The sequence below is a fragment of the Schistocerca serialis genome, chromosome 4 (assembly GCF_023864345.2).
Source record: "Schistocerca serialis cubense isolate TAMUIC-IGC-003099 chromosome 4, iqSchSeri2.2, whole genome shotgun sequence".
Classification (NCBI taxonomy): Eukaryota; Metazoa; Arthropoda; class Insecta; order Orthoptera; family Acrididae; genus Schistocerca; species Schistocerca serialis.
Window position 1 is genome coordinate 12,464,526 of NC_064641.1, and position 15,383 is coordinate 12,479,908.

The 15,383-nt window shown below is 42.2% G+C and overlaps 1 protein-coding gene across 1 annotated transcript in view; it reads right to left on the minus strand.

Annotated features, from left to right (window-relative positions):
• LOC126473704 (intraflagellar transport protein 172 homolog) overlaps positions 1-15,383 on the minus strand; it is a 358,573-nt gene that overhangs the window by 117,085 nt on the left and 226,105 nt on the right. The window contains exon 21 of the mRNA XM_050100944.1: positions 7,030-7,212. Coding sequence (XP_049956901.1) covers positions 7,030-7,212 — 183 coding nt within the window. The remainder of the gene's footprint in view (positions 1-7,029; positions 7,213-15,383) is intronic.

Genomic DNA, 15,383 nt, shown 5'->3' on the forward strand with positions numbered 1-15,383 from the left:
TTCCTCGAGTAATCCATGGCTTCTTTGTAGACTTTGCTCTAACCTTGGTAAGTTTTGGGGGAAAGCAGTGTTCAAATAAGGTAAGCACTTTATTAGCAAAAATGTTATATTTTTCATTCATGCCATGAGCACTGTAAACATCAGTCCAGTGAATGTCTCTGAGGAGTGTCCTAAAATAATCAATTTTTGGCTTACTGATTACCCTCTTGAGCTCAGATTTAACAGATTTTATATCCTGTTCAGTATTAACATTTAACAGAAGGAACTGCATGTCATGGTCTGAGAGGCCATTGACTATTGGTTTTGTAATATAATTTTGTTCATTTGACTTTTCTATAAAGATATTATCAATGGCTGTTTGTGAGCAAGTGGTTATCCTAGTGGGGAACTTTACTGTGGGAATTAAGTTGAATGATAGTGTTACTAACTCAAATAGGTTCTTATTGGGAGAGTCTTTAAGGAAATCTACATTGAAATCACCAGCAACCACTATTTCTTTGTTTTTGGTTGTTAAATGGGCCAGTACAGCTTCAAGGTGGTTTACAAACAGATTAAAGTTACCTGCAGGTGCTCGATATACACTTAATATTATGAAAGATTTTTTGTGAAAATCTAATTCTGTTGCACATGCTTCCATATGCTGTTCTAGGCAAAATTTATGAATGTCTATGTTCTTAAATTTATGACAGTTCCTGATGAATGTGGCAACTCCTCCTTTCTCCATTTCTGATCTACAATAGTGAGATGCTAACCTAAACCCTGTAACACTTAAAAGTTCTATACCAGTGGTCACATGATGTTCAGAGAGGCAGATTATGTCAGCTGGGTTTGAAGACTCTAATTCATCTATGCAGATAGTTAATTCATTAATTTTATTTCTCAGTCCTCGAATATTTTGATGCAATAAAGATAGCTGACATTTCACATTGACTGACTTAAAATTGGATGGAGTTAAAATATCTGCTGACAGTTGAAAATTCTTAACCAATGGCTGTTTATGTTGATGTAATAAGCTGGAATTATGTTTTTTGATTTCTTTCTCAAACTGAAGGTTTGTCTCAGTTCTAACCTCTCTTAAAATTTGTTTTCTTTCTGTCCTCCCTACCCTAAAAAAGGGTCTTTTCTGAATCCTATAACCACTGGTATTTTACCACTCATGACAGTGCCTCCCCCCTTTAACTTTCCTGCAATTTCCCCAGCCAATTTACCCTTCCCCTTCCTGTTGAGGTGAAGGCCATGCCTAGTATAATCCCACCTACTGACAGAATCAACATGAACCACACCAATGTGTGACCCCGCACCCGACATGAGCAGCCGTTCCAGCTCCAAATTAACTCTCTTGACAGAAGAGTTCAAATGAGGTCGGTCATGGCGCCCAAGAACAGATACAAACTCAACACTGGTATGCCTCGATGCTGATGCAATCTTCGCCAGGTCACACTCTATGCTGTACCCAGGATCTCTGTCAATACTGTTACCTGCCCCACCCACTATAACCACGGTGTCTTCCTTAGTGAAATCTTTGCAAAGTGATCCTAAATCCTCTGTCACCTGCTCCAGACCAGCACTAGGTTTAAAAAAATTGGTGACCTGGTATTCTGATCCTAGTTCATCCTGCAAGAGTTGGCCAACACCTCTTCCATGGGAACTACCTAACAACAACACTTTCTTTCTCTTTACTGATTTCCCTACATTCTTACTTTTCAATTTGCTGCTGAAAGTTTGTTGTGCCCTGTCTACACCTGTAACTGCTTGAGGCTCACCAGCTTCTAACTGAAGCAACAGGTCAAATCTATTTTCCACATTCACCATAAAGCTGTCAGACAAAGTTCTAGGCCTGTTCCTCCTGTTGCCTGTTGCCACTTCCCACCTCTCTTTACCCTTCTCCCTCCTTAACCTGTCAAGATCTCCCCTGGCCTTGTCTAACTCAGCCTGAAGGGCAGCAATTTTCCCCTCCTGTTCCAGTATCTTCCTATCTCTACTACAAATCCTACAAAACCACTGATGAGTCTCATTTACTTCCCCTATTCCCACGCCACTACAGTCACCCACATGGAAAAAACTACAGCACCCATCACACCAAAGCCCCGACCTAACAATTCTACGGCAAGTCAAGCACTTTTCACTCATGATAAACGTAATAATTTATTAAGAATAAGTCAGTTAAATTACAGATAAACACGAAAATATGGTTACACAAATTTGGCCTATACGCAACTGTGTGTAAACAAAAACAAAAGTGCAAAGTTTCTGAAACAACAAGTTAAACTTTACGCTACTTTCCGGAAATGCTAGTTAAATAATGAAGAGGTACGCTAAGTTAAATTGCTGGAGAGAGCAAGGAACAACTAAACGAAATTCTATAGATTTGCTGCAGCAGAACGTAAACAGAAAATACGACTGTACGGTCTTTTCGCGTTTTCTGCTATATTACGTAATGAGAAATGAAACCTTTAATGGTACACTTAAACGGCACACTAATACACTTATTTACCACGTAATCAGTACTAATCTATGTGTTTTATAATCTAAAATAACTTATCTTTACGAGAACACCAAACCTCGCGCTAGTCGCTTGGCTGCAGGGCTGCCAGACAGCAGGAGAAGAAGGACCAAACACTGTTAAGGTGTGTGTCCACTAACAAGGAAATTTCCTCACGTCTTTTACATGAAAACAATGCCAGCATGTCGACTTCCACAAGTTTCGCCAACTTCCAGAGGTAGCTTCCACAAGTTAGAGGAAACAGTTTCTTGCATCTTGCTACAAGTACTTGCTGAACTTGCCAGTTGCTGGAAGCTTTTCTCAAATGTGCAGAAGTTTTGTGTATTCTACATTAGCACAAAAATGTAGTGTTGAAAAGGAGAATGGCAGAAAGACAGATTGGCCACAACAAATGTTATCATTGGAACACCTAAACATATAGAACTAGCCACTGCAGCCAATGAAGTGCAAAATGTATTTAATGATCACTTTGTTTCACCAAAAGGGAATGCGTAATGGTAGTACACATGCCTTCAAATTTCAGTTGAATTTTTAATGTTAAGACAAACATATGCATTATATTTGCCAAAAAAGTAATAAATACTGTTTGTAAAAATCGAAGAGTAATTGAAGGGTCACATTTAGTGATAAAGGTACAGTTTGCTGCATTTTTGTATCCTGTTTTTAAATATTTGACTGTAAAATAGAAAAAAGATCATCAAACACCACACTTCACCCCAGTAGCATTCAAATGAATATTCAGATATTATGCACTGTGCTCCCTGTGGTTATTGACACCTCAGTGGATCATGGCAGTGGTCCTAGAAGACTGTCACCACAATGTGGATAATGCAGATGAAAGTGAATTGAATTCTGAATTTAATTTTATTTGATCCTGTAGGAATAAGAGTTCATAAAAACTAAAACAGCCTTTGGTTGCTAAGTTCTTTATTTGATTCAGTTACGGGTTTTGATCATTATAATCATCATCAGATTCATCTAAAAGAGAAATACCAATTTATTTGTGCGCATGAAATGGTCGGTTCATCATTCATTGGCCCGCTGCCAATGACTGCAGAGTTGCACTGCCATACATTATTGAACTTGTAGTGGGGATGAGATGGTTGGTTTGTCTTATTTAGCACAAAGGTTCACAACATGTCTAATTTAAATCATTCTTCTTTTCTGTTAAAGCTGTTATTGTGCTTTTGCATTTCTATGGCCTCTCTGTGCATATTACCACAGTAACGACTAGGTCTTGCTATAGCCACAGTGGCAGAGAAATTAATTTGGTGGTCTCCTGGTTCCAGTGCATGAAGAAACCATTCCATGGCAAGCATTCCCAGAATGAGGATGAGGGGATTTTCAAGGTGGTAGGTTCCCCGAACACCCAAAATGCAGAATCTACAAACAAGGTCTCTGCCCAGTCAACCATCATTAAAAAAAATGTCATATAGAAGGGTGAATATGTAGAGGAGAATTTACACCACCATCAAGTTTCATGGTTGCAGCTCCCATCTCTGAGGTGATAACTAAAACTTTATGACTATCTGTCATAAGAGCCAGGAAGGTACATGGTAATAATATCTATTGAAGATATAAATAAAATCACAAGCAGTGACTCTGCTGCGGTGGTTTCAGATGATTCAGTAAACCTTTTGAACAGAACCACTATACGTCCTCCACAATATATTCCTACATCAAGTACAGCAAAGACATTGCAGCCACACACTGGCCATGAGGCTGTTGATGGCCATAATATAAGGCTTTTGAGACTGCATTTTGGGGAACCTGTAAAATAAGCCAAAAATTATTCAGATTAGAGAAAAAGAGAAATTGATTATTGATGAGAATAGACCAAAGACCACTGTCCAAGCACCTTTTCAGAGAAGAAAAAATTCTATCGTACCCCTACACTTATACAGTGTGTTTCAAAATAGATCAAGTTTCACATAGGAAGCCGCATGCAGAAACAGTCTGTTTCCATGTTACAAGGGCAAAAATATGTACAGATTTCACTCCTACTTACTGTGATATTACAACAGCTGTTCAATATGTTGATCACCAAGTTCAGTGCACATAGTGTATCAGTGCAGTAAGTTCGCATAAACTATGTCCAGTATGCATGGTGAATGGTTCATCACTTCTGCCACAGCCATGATCCATTCAACCAGATCTTCCTCTGACTGAACTGGGGTCTTGTAAACAAGATTCTTCATGTGGCCCCACAAGTGAAAGTCCAAAGGGCTTAAATCTGGGGATCTTGGTGGCCAAGCATGTGGTCTACCTTGATCAATCCATCTGTCCCTGTAGACTACGTTCAGATGCAGTGCACACAGTGTATCTGTGCAGTAAGTTTGCATAAACTATGTCCAGTATGCATGGTGAATGGTTCATCACTTCTGCCACAGCCATGATCCATTCAACCAGATCTTCCTCTGACTGAACTGGGGTCTTGTAAACAAGATTCTTCATGTGGCCCCACAAGCGAAAATCCAAAGGGCTTGAATCTGGGGATCTTGGTGGCCAAGCATGTGGTCTACCTTGATCAATCCATCTGTCCCTGTAGACTACGTTCAGATGGTTTCGCGCACGAACTGCAGCAAAATGTACTGCTGCACCATCATGCTGAAACCACAATTCTTGTTGACTGTCCAATAGCACATCTTACAAAAATTCCATTAGCAAATGTTGCAGGAATGTCCAGTACCTGGCACCCGTTATGTGGGAAGAAGGATGCATGGCTCAATCACACGACCATCGCAAATAACTCCCCAGACATTGATAACGAAGGTGAGCTGAAATCTTCGTGTACACATGGCTTTGGGGTTTTCTTGATCCCAAATCTGGCTCTTTTGAGAATTCACAGTACCTTCCCTGTTGAAATGCACTTCGTCAATGAACAAAATTTGCCTTGGAAACTGAGGAAAATTCACACAATGGTGTAAAGATCATTTACACAAGTTTAGATGTGGCACAAAATCTGCTGGAGGCATAATGTGTGCTTTCTGAGGGTGACATGGGTGGAGCTGCTGTTCACGCAGAACATGCACTTTCCTGCAGCCATTGTTCTACTCTGGCAAACATGGGATGAGATGGAGTCAAACAATTTGGAAAGTTCTTGTGGTACAGATGTTAATCCTCTCTTCCACAATGGTGAGCTTCACTGAAAATTAACAACATATCAGTGTGCTCTGCAAATATGTACTCAGGTGGCCTGTTACTGCAGTACTAGTCACTGTAATGTCAAGAGATGCATCACCACTTAGTATGAAAACAAGACAGATGGAAACAGAGGATATCAGATGACATCACGTCATCATACCATTCACAAATGTGGGTAGCCTACCATAAAAGGTAGCGCATAATTGAGTAGCTTTTGTTTTCCTTGTAAGATGGAAACAACCCGTTTCTGGACATGGGTTTCTGTATAAAACTTGATCGACTAAGTCCCCTCTACAAGCTCTACAAGTGTGCAACATGAATTGTGAAACATACCATATATCAGAAAAAAATAATTATTACAAATGAAAATCTGAACTGTAGTTATCCTTGTATTTCCCGTAAAGAATATGTGTACAACTACTGTACAAGAAAAAACAACTGATCTACAAGTGAAGCAGACAATTTCAGTACTAGAATGAGATTTTCACTCTACAGCGGAGTATGCGCTGATATGAAACTGTGTGCCGGACGGAGACTCGAACTCGGGACCTTTGCCTTTCGCGGGCAAGTGCTCTACCAACTGAGCTGCCCAAGCACGACTCACACCCCGCCCTCACAGGTTTACTTCTGCCAGTACCTCGTCTCCTACCTTCCAAGCTTAACAGAAGCTCTCCTGCAAACCTTGCAGAACTAGCACTCCTGAAAGAAAGGATACTGCGGTGGCATGGCTTAGCCCGCGAAAGGCAAAGGTCCCGAGTTCGAGTCTCCATCCGGCACACAGTTTTAATCTGCCAGGAACTTTAATTTCAGTACTATTTCAAAAATGTACACTCCATCCTACCATTAAACTTTATAAAGCATTATAATGTACAAGGGCAGATACAAACATCAGTACAGGAGTGCCTTGTTGAGCACTTCTTCCCTACTGTGAGGGAGAATCTAGACAAGAAATATGTAAGACTTGTTAATGTTATTTTGTAAAATGTGATCAATACTGATCTTATTGAAAAAATTGTGTTTTGAGTATGAAATGCTTATGGGCAGGTCCAATGTCTACTGTACACAGAACAATACTAAAGTTATAAGATCATCAAATAAATAAACCATGGCATGCTGCAGCTTCATCCCTTGAATTAAACTTCAATGGATGGCAGTAGTTAGTGTCATCTGGTCACCATACTGATCTTCTGATCTTTCAATTATTACTGTAATCCTGAGAGCTCCCCTCCCCTGCCCCACAAATAAAAAACCCACAATAGCAGGATTAGAGCCTGGGTCCTCCACCTTATACTCATCCATGAAAGCAAGCATTTAGGCATTTTGTATAAGCTAGTATAAATTCTTACAAACAAAATAAAAATCTAATTAAATGAAGCACATACCCGAAAAGCATCATCCCACATTCCAGCATTACGATACATGTTAACAGCGCTCTTCCATTCTCCTGCAGATATGTAGTGTTGTTCAGAACTTTTAAAGGCACCCTCACCTTCAAGCTGCTGTGCCAAATGCAGGTGCGTGGTTTGCACAAGGTCAGGATGATGCTGTGTGACTAAACGCATCATCTAAAACATGGAAGATAATCAGTCTTTAAGTGATAATGTTCTTAGATGCTACAAGACAGCAAAACAATAAAATAGTCCATAAAACAGCTGCACCCTCTCTCTCTTTCTCTCTCACTCTCAAGCGCGTGCACACACACACACACACACACACACACACATATTTTACAAACGATTGTTGGTGCTTGTTTCTTCTGCCCAATTAGACAGCAGCATTTAAGCATGAGGAAAGTATTTTGTATTCTTGAATGTCGTCAACATCAGACCATCACCATAGTCCAACGTCATTTTGAGGGAACAAATCTCTCTAGCCCTAAGGAATTAACTACAAAAGGCAGGAGGGAACTGAACGTATCTCATATCACATTTTGTCAGTGAGTTATAAAGGCACCTGAAGGTACAGCCATATCATTCACACCTGTGTCATGCTCTAACAGGTAATGACGAAAACCTATGTTCAAATTTTAGCATTGCTCTGCAAGAATGTCTGGAAAGAGAACAATTTTCATGGCAGACTTGTGTTCAGCAATGAAGCAACTTTTCATATGAACAGAAAGGTCATTTAAACAAAACACTTTTTCACACCAAAAGTTGTAAGTGATATACAACACATTTCACACAGAAATACTAAAGGTATGATAGCAATAAATTGCCCATTATAATTTGGACATAATTAAAATATTAGCTGAAATTATTATCATAAAATATAACACAGCATAATGTTACATAGATATTGTAATGTATTCTGAAATCTTATTATTACTGCATAAGACTCTTTATAATTTATGGTGATCCTTGATGTGCATAACTTTTTCTAAAATTGTAACTTTTAATTGTAAGTCTATTAATACTGTACTTTCAGTAATGTAAAATACATCTGATTATTTTAAAGTTATTTAAGATGGTGTGGCAGTGACCATGGGAGGGAGTCTGTGCGCAGCTATGGATGCACCAGTCTTTGTGAGTCTAAACTGTACCAGGCAGTATAATATAAATATCGATGTAAACTTTCCTATTGGTTTTGACAATACAGTCAAAGTTAAAAGCAAACACACCAATTACATTATTCAGTAGAACAATGCCTAGTTATAAGCAGTTGTTATTGCAGTGAAGTAAAATTGATGAGTTACTACCTTACAACAATGTATTAAATTCAAACCTGAATCCAGTTTAAAAGGAATGTTAAAGACTGGCCACATTTCCCCACTATGCTGCCAATGAACTGAAGTCTGCCACATGCCTTACCTATGACTGAGCCTTTGTGATCATTCTGTTTCATATCCCTACAAATCGCTATGCTCACATATTTGTAGGAGTCACCTGATTACAACTGTGACTAATTTACAGTGTGGTCACAGGATACTACTTTTTCTTTTTTCCCATCATTTGGAGAAAGACATATTACATTTATAATTTTTTAATATAAGCTGCCAATCTTTTGAAAACCCTTGAAATCTCATAAAAATCTGACTTAGTATTTGTGCTGCTCTTCCCGGATAGTACTTCAATAAATACAACTGCACCATCTGTAAAAAGCTGAGGTTACTAATAACACTGCTGCTGGGACATTAATATACAATATAAACAACTAAGGTTCCAACACACTTCCCTAGGGCATGCCTGAAGTTACTTCTACGTATCTTGATGACTGTCCTTCCAAGAGAGCAACGTATCAAGGAAATCTCAATCCAGTCACAAATTTTGTATGATATCCCATATAATCATGCTTTTGTTAACAATCATTGGTTTGGTACCAAATCAAATGTTTATTGGAAATCAAGAAATACTGCATCCACTAAATTACCTTGTCCATGGCTTTCACGAGCATGGGAATATTATGAAAAGGATAGATTACTACTCACCATATAGCGGAGATGCTGAGTCATAGAGAGACACAACAAAAAGACTGTCAAACCAGTAAGCCTTACACACACACACACACACACACACACACACACACACACACACACACAGTCCTTGAGTGTCGAAGACAGACTCTGAGTCTGCCCTTGGCAGCCAGAGACTGTGGTTGCGTGTCTGTTGTTGCCATGGCAGGAGTCATTCTGTTTGGGATACCTCATTATATTTTAGCTCTGAATATGTTTTAGGATTCTACACCAGGTGGATGTCTATGAGATGGGATGATTTTCAATATGTTCACAAAATTTCATTTCTTATCTGTTTCAAGTGGATTTCGCGAGATCAAAATAAGGCAGTATAATCCTCCTCTATTGACACAGAGTTGTGCAGTGCCAGTCACCACTGAGAACTTTGCTTTTCAACCCCTTTCTATGCCCATACACGTGCACACGTGTGCGCACGCACATACACACACACACACACACACACATGCAGACGCACCTGTACGGCTACATTGTCCCAGCTGACTATACTGTGCTGGCAGGGGAACAGGACAGAGTGCCGAGGAATGGTGGCTGACAGATAGTAGTGAGGCGCAGAAGGTGCATGAGATAGGAATGTCTACATCTACATCTACATACATACTCCGCAATCCGCCATACAGTGCGTGGCGGAGCGTACCTCATACCACAACTAGCATCTTCTCTCCCTGTTCCACTCCCAAACAGAACGAGGGAAAAATGACTGCCTATATGCCTCTGTACAAGCCCTAATCTCTCTTATCTTATCTTTGTGGTCTTTCCGGAAAATGTAAGTTGGCGGCAGTAAAATTGTACTGGAGTCAGCCTCAAATGCTGGTTCTCTAAATGTCCTCAGTAGCGATTCACGAAAAGAACGCCTCCTTTCCTCCAGAGACTCCCACCCGAGTTCCTGAAGCATTTCCGTAACACTCACGTGATGATCAAACCTACCAGTAACAAATCTAGAAGCCCGCCTCTGAACTGCTTCTATGTCCTCCCTCAATCCGACCTGATGGGGATCCCAAACGCTCGAGCAGTACCCAAGAATAGGTCGTATTAGTGTTTTATAAATGGTCTCCTTTACAAATGAACCACATCTTCCCAAAATTCTACCAATGAACCGAAGACGACTATCCGCCTTCCCCACAACTGCCATTACATGCTTGTCCCACTTCATATCGCTCTGCAATGTGACGCACAAATATTTAATCGACGTGCCTTTGTCAAGCGCTACACTACTAATGGAGTATTCAAATGTTATGGGATTCTTTTTCCTATTCATCTGCATTAATTTGTATTTTTCTATATTTAGAGTTAGCTGCCATTCTTTACACCAATCACAAAAACTGTCCAAGTCATCTTGTATCCTCCTACAGTCACACAAAGACGACACCTTCCCGTACACCACAGCATCATCAGCAAACAGCCGCACGTTGCTATCCACCCTATCCAAAAGATCATTTATGTAGATAGAAAACAACAGCAGACTTACCACACTTCCTTGGGGCACTCCAGATGATACCCTCACCTCCAATGAACACTCACCATCGAGGACAATACACAATGTGGCATCAATGAGCTCATTCTGGTCACAGGCAAGGGGAATAAATTGTGTACAGAGAACGATGACACAGAGGAGTAGATTGGAAGTGGGAAGACAGCACAGAGGAATTCTCCACTTCTACATCTCTGAAATAAAACTAGGAACTCTTCTTTACATTTATGAACTTAGAGCATGCTGGAGTAGCTTGGGTCAGAATTTCTGTTCCCCCAATAGGTCGATAGAAACACAAACAAATACATACATACACACAAAATTCTAGCTTTCGCAACCAATGGTTGCTTCATCAGGAAAGAGGGAAGGAGACGGAAAGATGAAAGGATGTGGGTTTTAAGGGAGAGGGTAAGGAGTCATTCCAATTCCGGGAGCGGAAAGACTTACCTTAGGGGGAAAAAAACGACAAGTATACACTCGCACACACACACATATCCATCCGCACATACACAGACACAAGCAGACATTTGTAAAGGCAAAGAGTTTGGGCAGAGATGTCAGTCGAGGCTGAAGTACAGAGGCAAAGATGTTGTTGAAAGACAGGTGAGGTATGAGCGGAGGCAACTTGAAATTAGTGGAGGTTGAGGCCTGGCAGATAACGAGAAGAGAGGATATATTGAAGGGCAAGTTCCCATCTCCGGAGTTCTGACAGGTTGGTGTTAGTGGGAAGTATCCAGATAACCCGGACGGTGTAACACTTTGCCAAGATGTGCTGGCCGTGCACCAAGGCATGTTTAGCCACAGGGTGATGCTCATTACAAACAAACACTGTCTGCCTGTGTCCTTTCATGCGAATGGACAGTTTTTTGCTGGTCATTCCCACATAGAAAGCTTCACAGTGTAGGCAGCTCAGTTGGTAAATCACGTGGATGCTTTCACACGTGGCTCTGCCTTTGATCGTGTACACCTTCCGGGTTACAGGACTGGAGTAGGTGATGGTGGGAGGGTGCATTGGACAGGTTTTACACCGGGGGCGGTTACAAGGGTAGGAGCCAGAGGGTAAGGAAGGTGGTTTGGGGATTTCATAGGGATGAACTAAGAGGTTACGAAGGTTAGGTGGACGGCGGAAAGACACTCTTGGTGGAGTGGGGAGGATTTCATGAAGGATGGATCTCATTTCAGGACAGGATTTGAGGAAGTCGTATCCCTACTGGAGAGCCACATTCAGAGTCTGATCCAGTCCCGGAAAGTATCCTGTCACAAGTGGGGCACTTTTGTGGTTCTTCCGTGGGAGGTTCTCAGATTGAGGGGATGAGGAAGTGGCTCGGGTTATTTGCTTTTGTACCAGGTCGGGAGGGTAGTTGCGGGATGTGAAAGCTGTTTTCAGGTTGTTGGTGTAATGGTTCAGGGATTCCGGACTCGAGCAGATTCATTTGCCATGAAGACCTAGGCTGTGGGGAAGGGACCATTTGATGTGGAATGGTTGGCAGCTGTCACAATGGAGGTACTGTTGCTTGTTGGTGGGTTTGATGTGGACGGAGGTGTGAAGCTGGCCATTGGACAGATGGAGGTCAACGTCAAGGAAAGTGGCATGGGATTTGGAGTAGGACCAGGTGAATCTGATGGAACTAAAGGAGTTGAGGTTGGAGAGGAAATTCTGGAGTTCTTCTTCACTGTGAGTCCAGATCATGAAGATGTCATCAATAAATCTGTACCAAACTTTGGGTTGGCAGGCCTAGGTAACCAAGAAGGCTTCCTCTAAGCGACTCATGAATAGGTTGGCATACGAAGGGGCCATCCTGGTACCCATGGCTGTTCCCTTTAATTGTTGGTATGTCTGGTCTTCAAAAGTGAAGAAGTTGTGGGTCAGGATGAAGCTGGCTAAGGTAATGAGGAAAGAGGTTTTAGGTAGGGTGGCAGGTGATCGGCGTGAAAGGAAGTGCTCCATCGCAGCGAGGCCCTGGACGTGCGGGATATTTGTGTATAAGGAAGTGGCATCAATGGTTACAAGGATGGTTTCTGGGGGTAACGGATTGGGTAAGGATTCGAGGCGTTCGAGAAAGTGGTTGGTGTCTTTGATGAAGTATGGGAGACTGCATGTAATGGGTTGAAGGTGTTGATCTATGTAGGCAGAGATACGTTCTGTGGGGGCTTGGTAACCAGCTACAATGGGGCGGCCGGGATGATTGGGTTTGTGAATTTTAGGAAGAAGGTAGAAGGTAGGGGTGCGGGGTGTCGGTGGGGTCAGGAGGTTGATGGAGTCAGGTGAAAGGTTTTGTAGGGGGCCTAAGGTTCTGAGAATTCCTTGAAGCTCCGCCTGGACATCAGGAATGGGATTACCTTGGCAAACTTTGTATGTGGTGTTGTCTGAAAGCTGACGCGGTCCCTCAGCCACATACTCCCAACGATCAAGTACCACGGTCGTGGAACCCTTGTCCACCGGAAGAATGACGATGGATTGGGCAGCCTTCAGATCACGGATAGCCTGCGCTTCAGGAGTGGTGATGTTGGGAGTAGGACTAAGGTTTCTTAAGAAGGATTGAGAAGCAAGGCTGGAAGTCAGAAATTCCTGGAAGGTTTGGAGAGGGTGATTTTGAGGAAGAGGAGGTGGGTCCCGCTGTGACGGAGGACGGAACTGTTCCAGGCAGGGTTCAATTTGGATAGTGTCTTGGGGAGTTGGATCATTAGGAGTAGGATTAGGATCATTTTTCTTCGTCGCAAAGTGATATTTCCAGCAGAGAGTACGAGTGTAGGACAGTAAATCTTTGACGAGGGCTGTTTGGTTGAATCTGGGAGTAGGGCTGAAGGTGAGGCCTTTGGATAGGACAGAGGTTTCAGAATGGGAGAGAGGTTTGGAGGAAAGGTTAACTACTGAATTGGGGTGTTGTGGTTCCAGATTGTGTTGATTGGAATTTTGAGGTTTTGGAGGGAGTGGAGCTGGAAGTGGGAGATTGAGTAGATGGAAGAGACTGGGTTTGTGTGCAATGAGAGGAGGTTGAGGTTTGCTGGAAAGGTTGTGAAGGGTGCCTTTCCGGAGGTGGGAAACCTGGAGATTGGATAGTTTTTTGAGGTGGAGGGTGGCATGCTGTTCTAATATGTGATTGGCCTGTAGGAGGATGCTCTGAACAGCCGGTGTGGATGTGAGAGAGGAAAGATTGGGGACTTTTATTAAGGATAGGAGTTGACGGATGTGTTCATTGGCTGAGTTGATGTGTAGGTGAAGGATTAGGTGGGTGAGGGCAATGGATTGTTCAGTTTGGAACTGGTATAGGGACTGATGGAAAGAAGGATTACAGCCAGAGATGGGAACTTTATATGTGAGGGCTTTGGGGGTAATGCCAAATGTCAGACAAGCTTGAGAAAATAAAATATGGGAGTGTAATCTGGCTAGGGCGAAGGCATGTTTGCGGAGGGAATGTAAATAAAACTTAATGGGGTCATTGTGGGGGTGTTGTGAGAGTGACATGATATTAGAAGGCGGAAAGTGTAACATGAGGCTGAAATGAAAATGGAAAAAAATATATATATGGGGAGAGATAAAGGTGAACTAGAAAGCAACTGGAGATCTGGTGTGAAAAAAGGCGAAAAAGTGTTGGTAAAAGTTGGGCTGTGTTGATCCTGTGATGAACTTGGGTTTGTAGACAACGATGTGCATAAAGGTTAGGTGGTTGTGCTACCTCCAAAACACGTTAAAGGGTGGAGAAATTCGGGAAAATTTCGAAAAAACTACGTGTAAATGTATTAAAAGGAGTGTTTTTGTGGTGGCAGATTATGAGAATGAGGCTAACAATTGACTGCAAAGAAATAATGACGTTAAAACCTGTGTGAAGCGGCTAAAAATGATCAATGATGTGGGAAAAACGAAAATGGAAATAAAGCTCCACTCCCTCCAAAACCTCAAAATTCCAATCAACGCAATCTGGAACCACAACACCCCAATTCAGTAGTTAACCTTTCCTCCAAACCTCTCTCCCAATCCGAAACCTCTGTCCTATCCAAAGGCCTCACCTTCAGCCCCACTCCCAGATTCAACCAAACACCCCTCGTCAAAGATTTACTGTCCTACACTCGTACTCTATGCTGGAAATATCACTTTGCCACAAAGAAAATTGATCCTAATCCTACTCCTAATGATCCAACTCCCCAAGACACTATCCTAATTTAACCCTGCCTGGAACAGTTCCGTCCTCCGTCACAGCGGGACCCACCTCCTCTTCCTCAAAATCACCCTCTCCAAACCTACCAGGAATTTCTGACTTCCAGCCTTGCCTCTCAATCCTTCTTAAAAAAACCTTAATCCTACTCCCAACATCACCACTGCTGAAGCCCAGGCTATCCGTGATCTGAAGGCTACCCGATCCATCGTCATTCTTCCGCGGACAAGGGTTCTACGACCGTGGTACTTGATCGTCGGGAGTATGAGACTGAGGGACTGCGTCAGCTTTCAGACAACACCACATACAAAGTTTGCCAAGGTAATCCCATTCCTGATGTCCAGGCGGAGCTTCAAGGAATCCTCAGAACCTTAGGCCCCCTACAAAACCTTTCACCTGACTCCATCAACCTCCTGACCCCACCGATACCCCGCACCCCTACCTTCTTCCTAAAATTCACAAACCCAATCATCCCAGCCACCCCAATGTAGCTGGTTACCAAGCCCCCACAGATGTATCTCTGCCTACGTAGATCAACACCTTGTACCCATTATATGCAGTCTCCCATCCTTCATCAAAGACACCAACCACTTTCTCGAACGCCTGGAATCCTTACCCAATCTGTTACCCCCAGAAACCATTCCT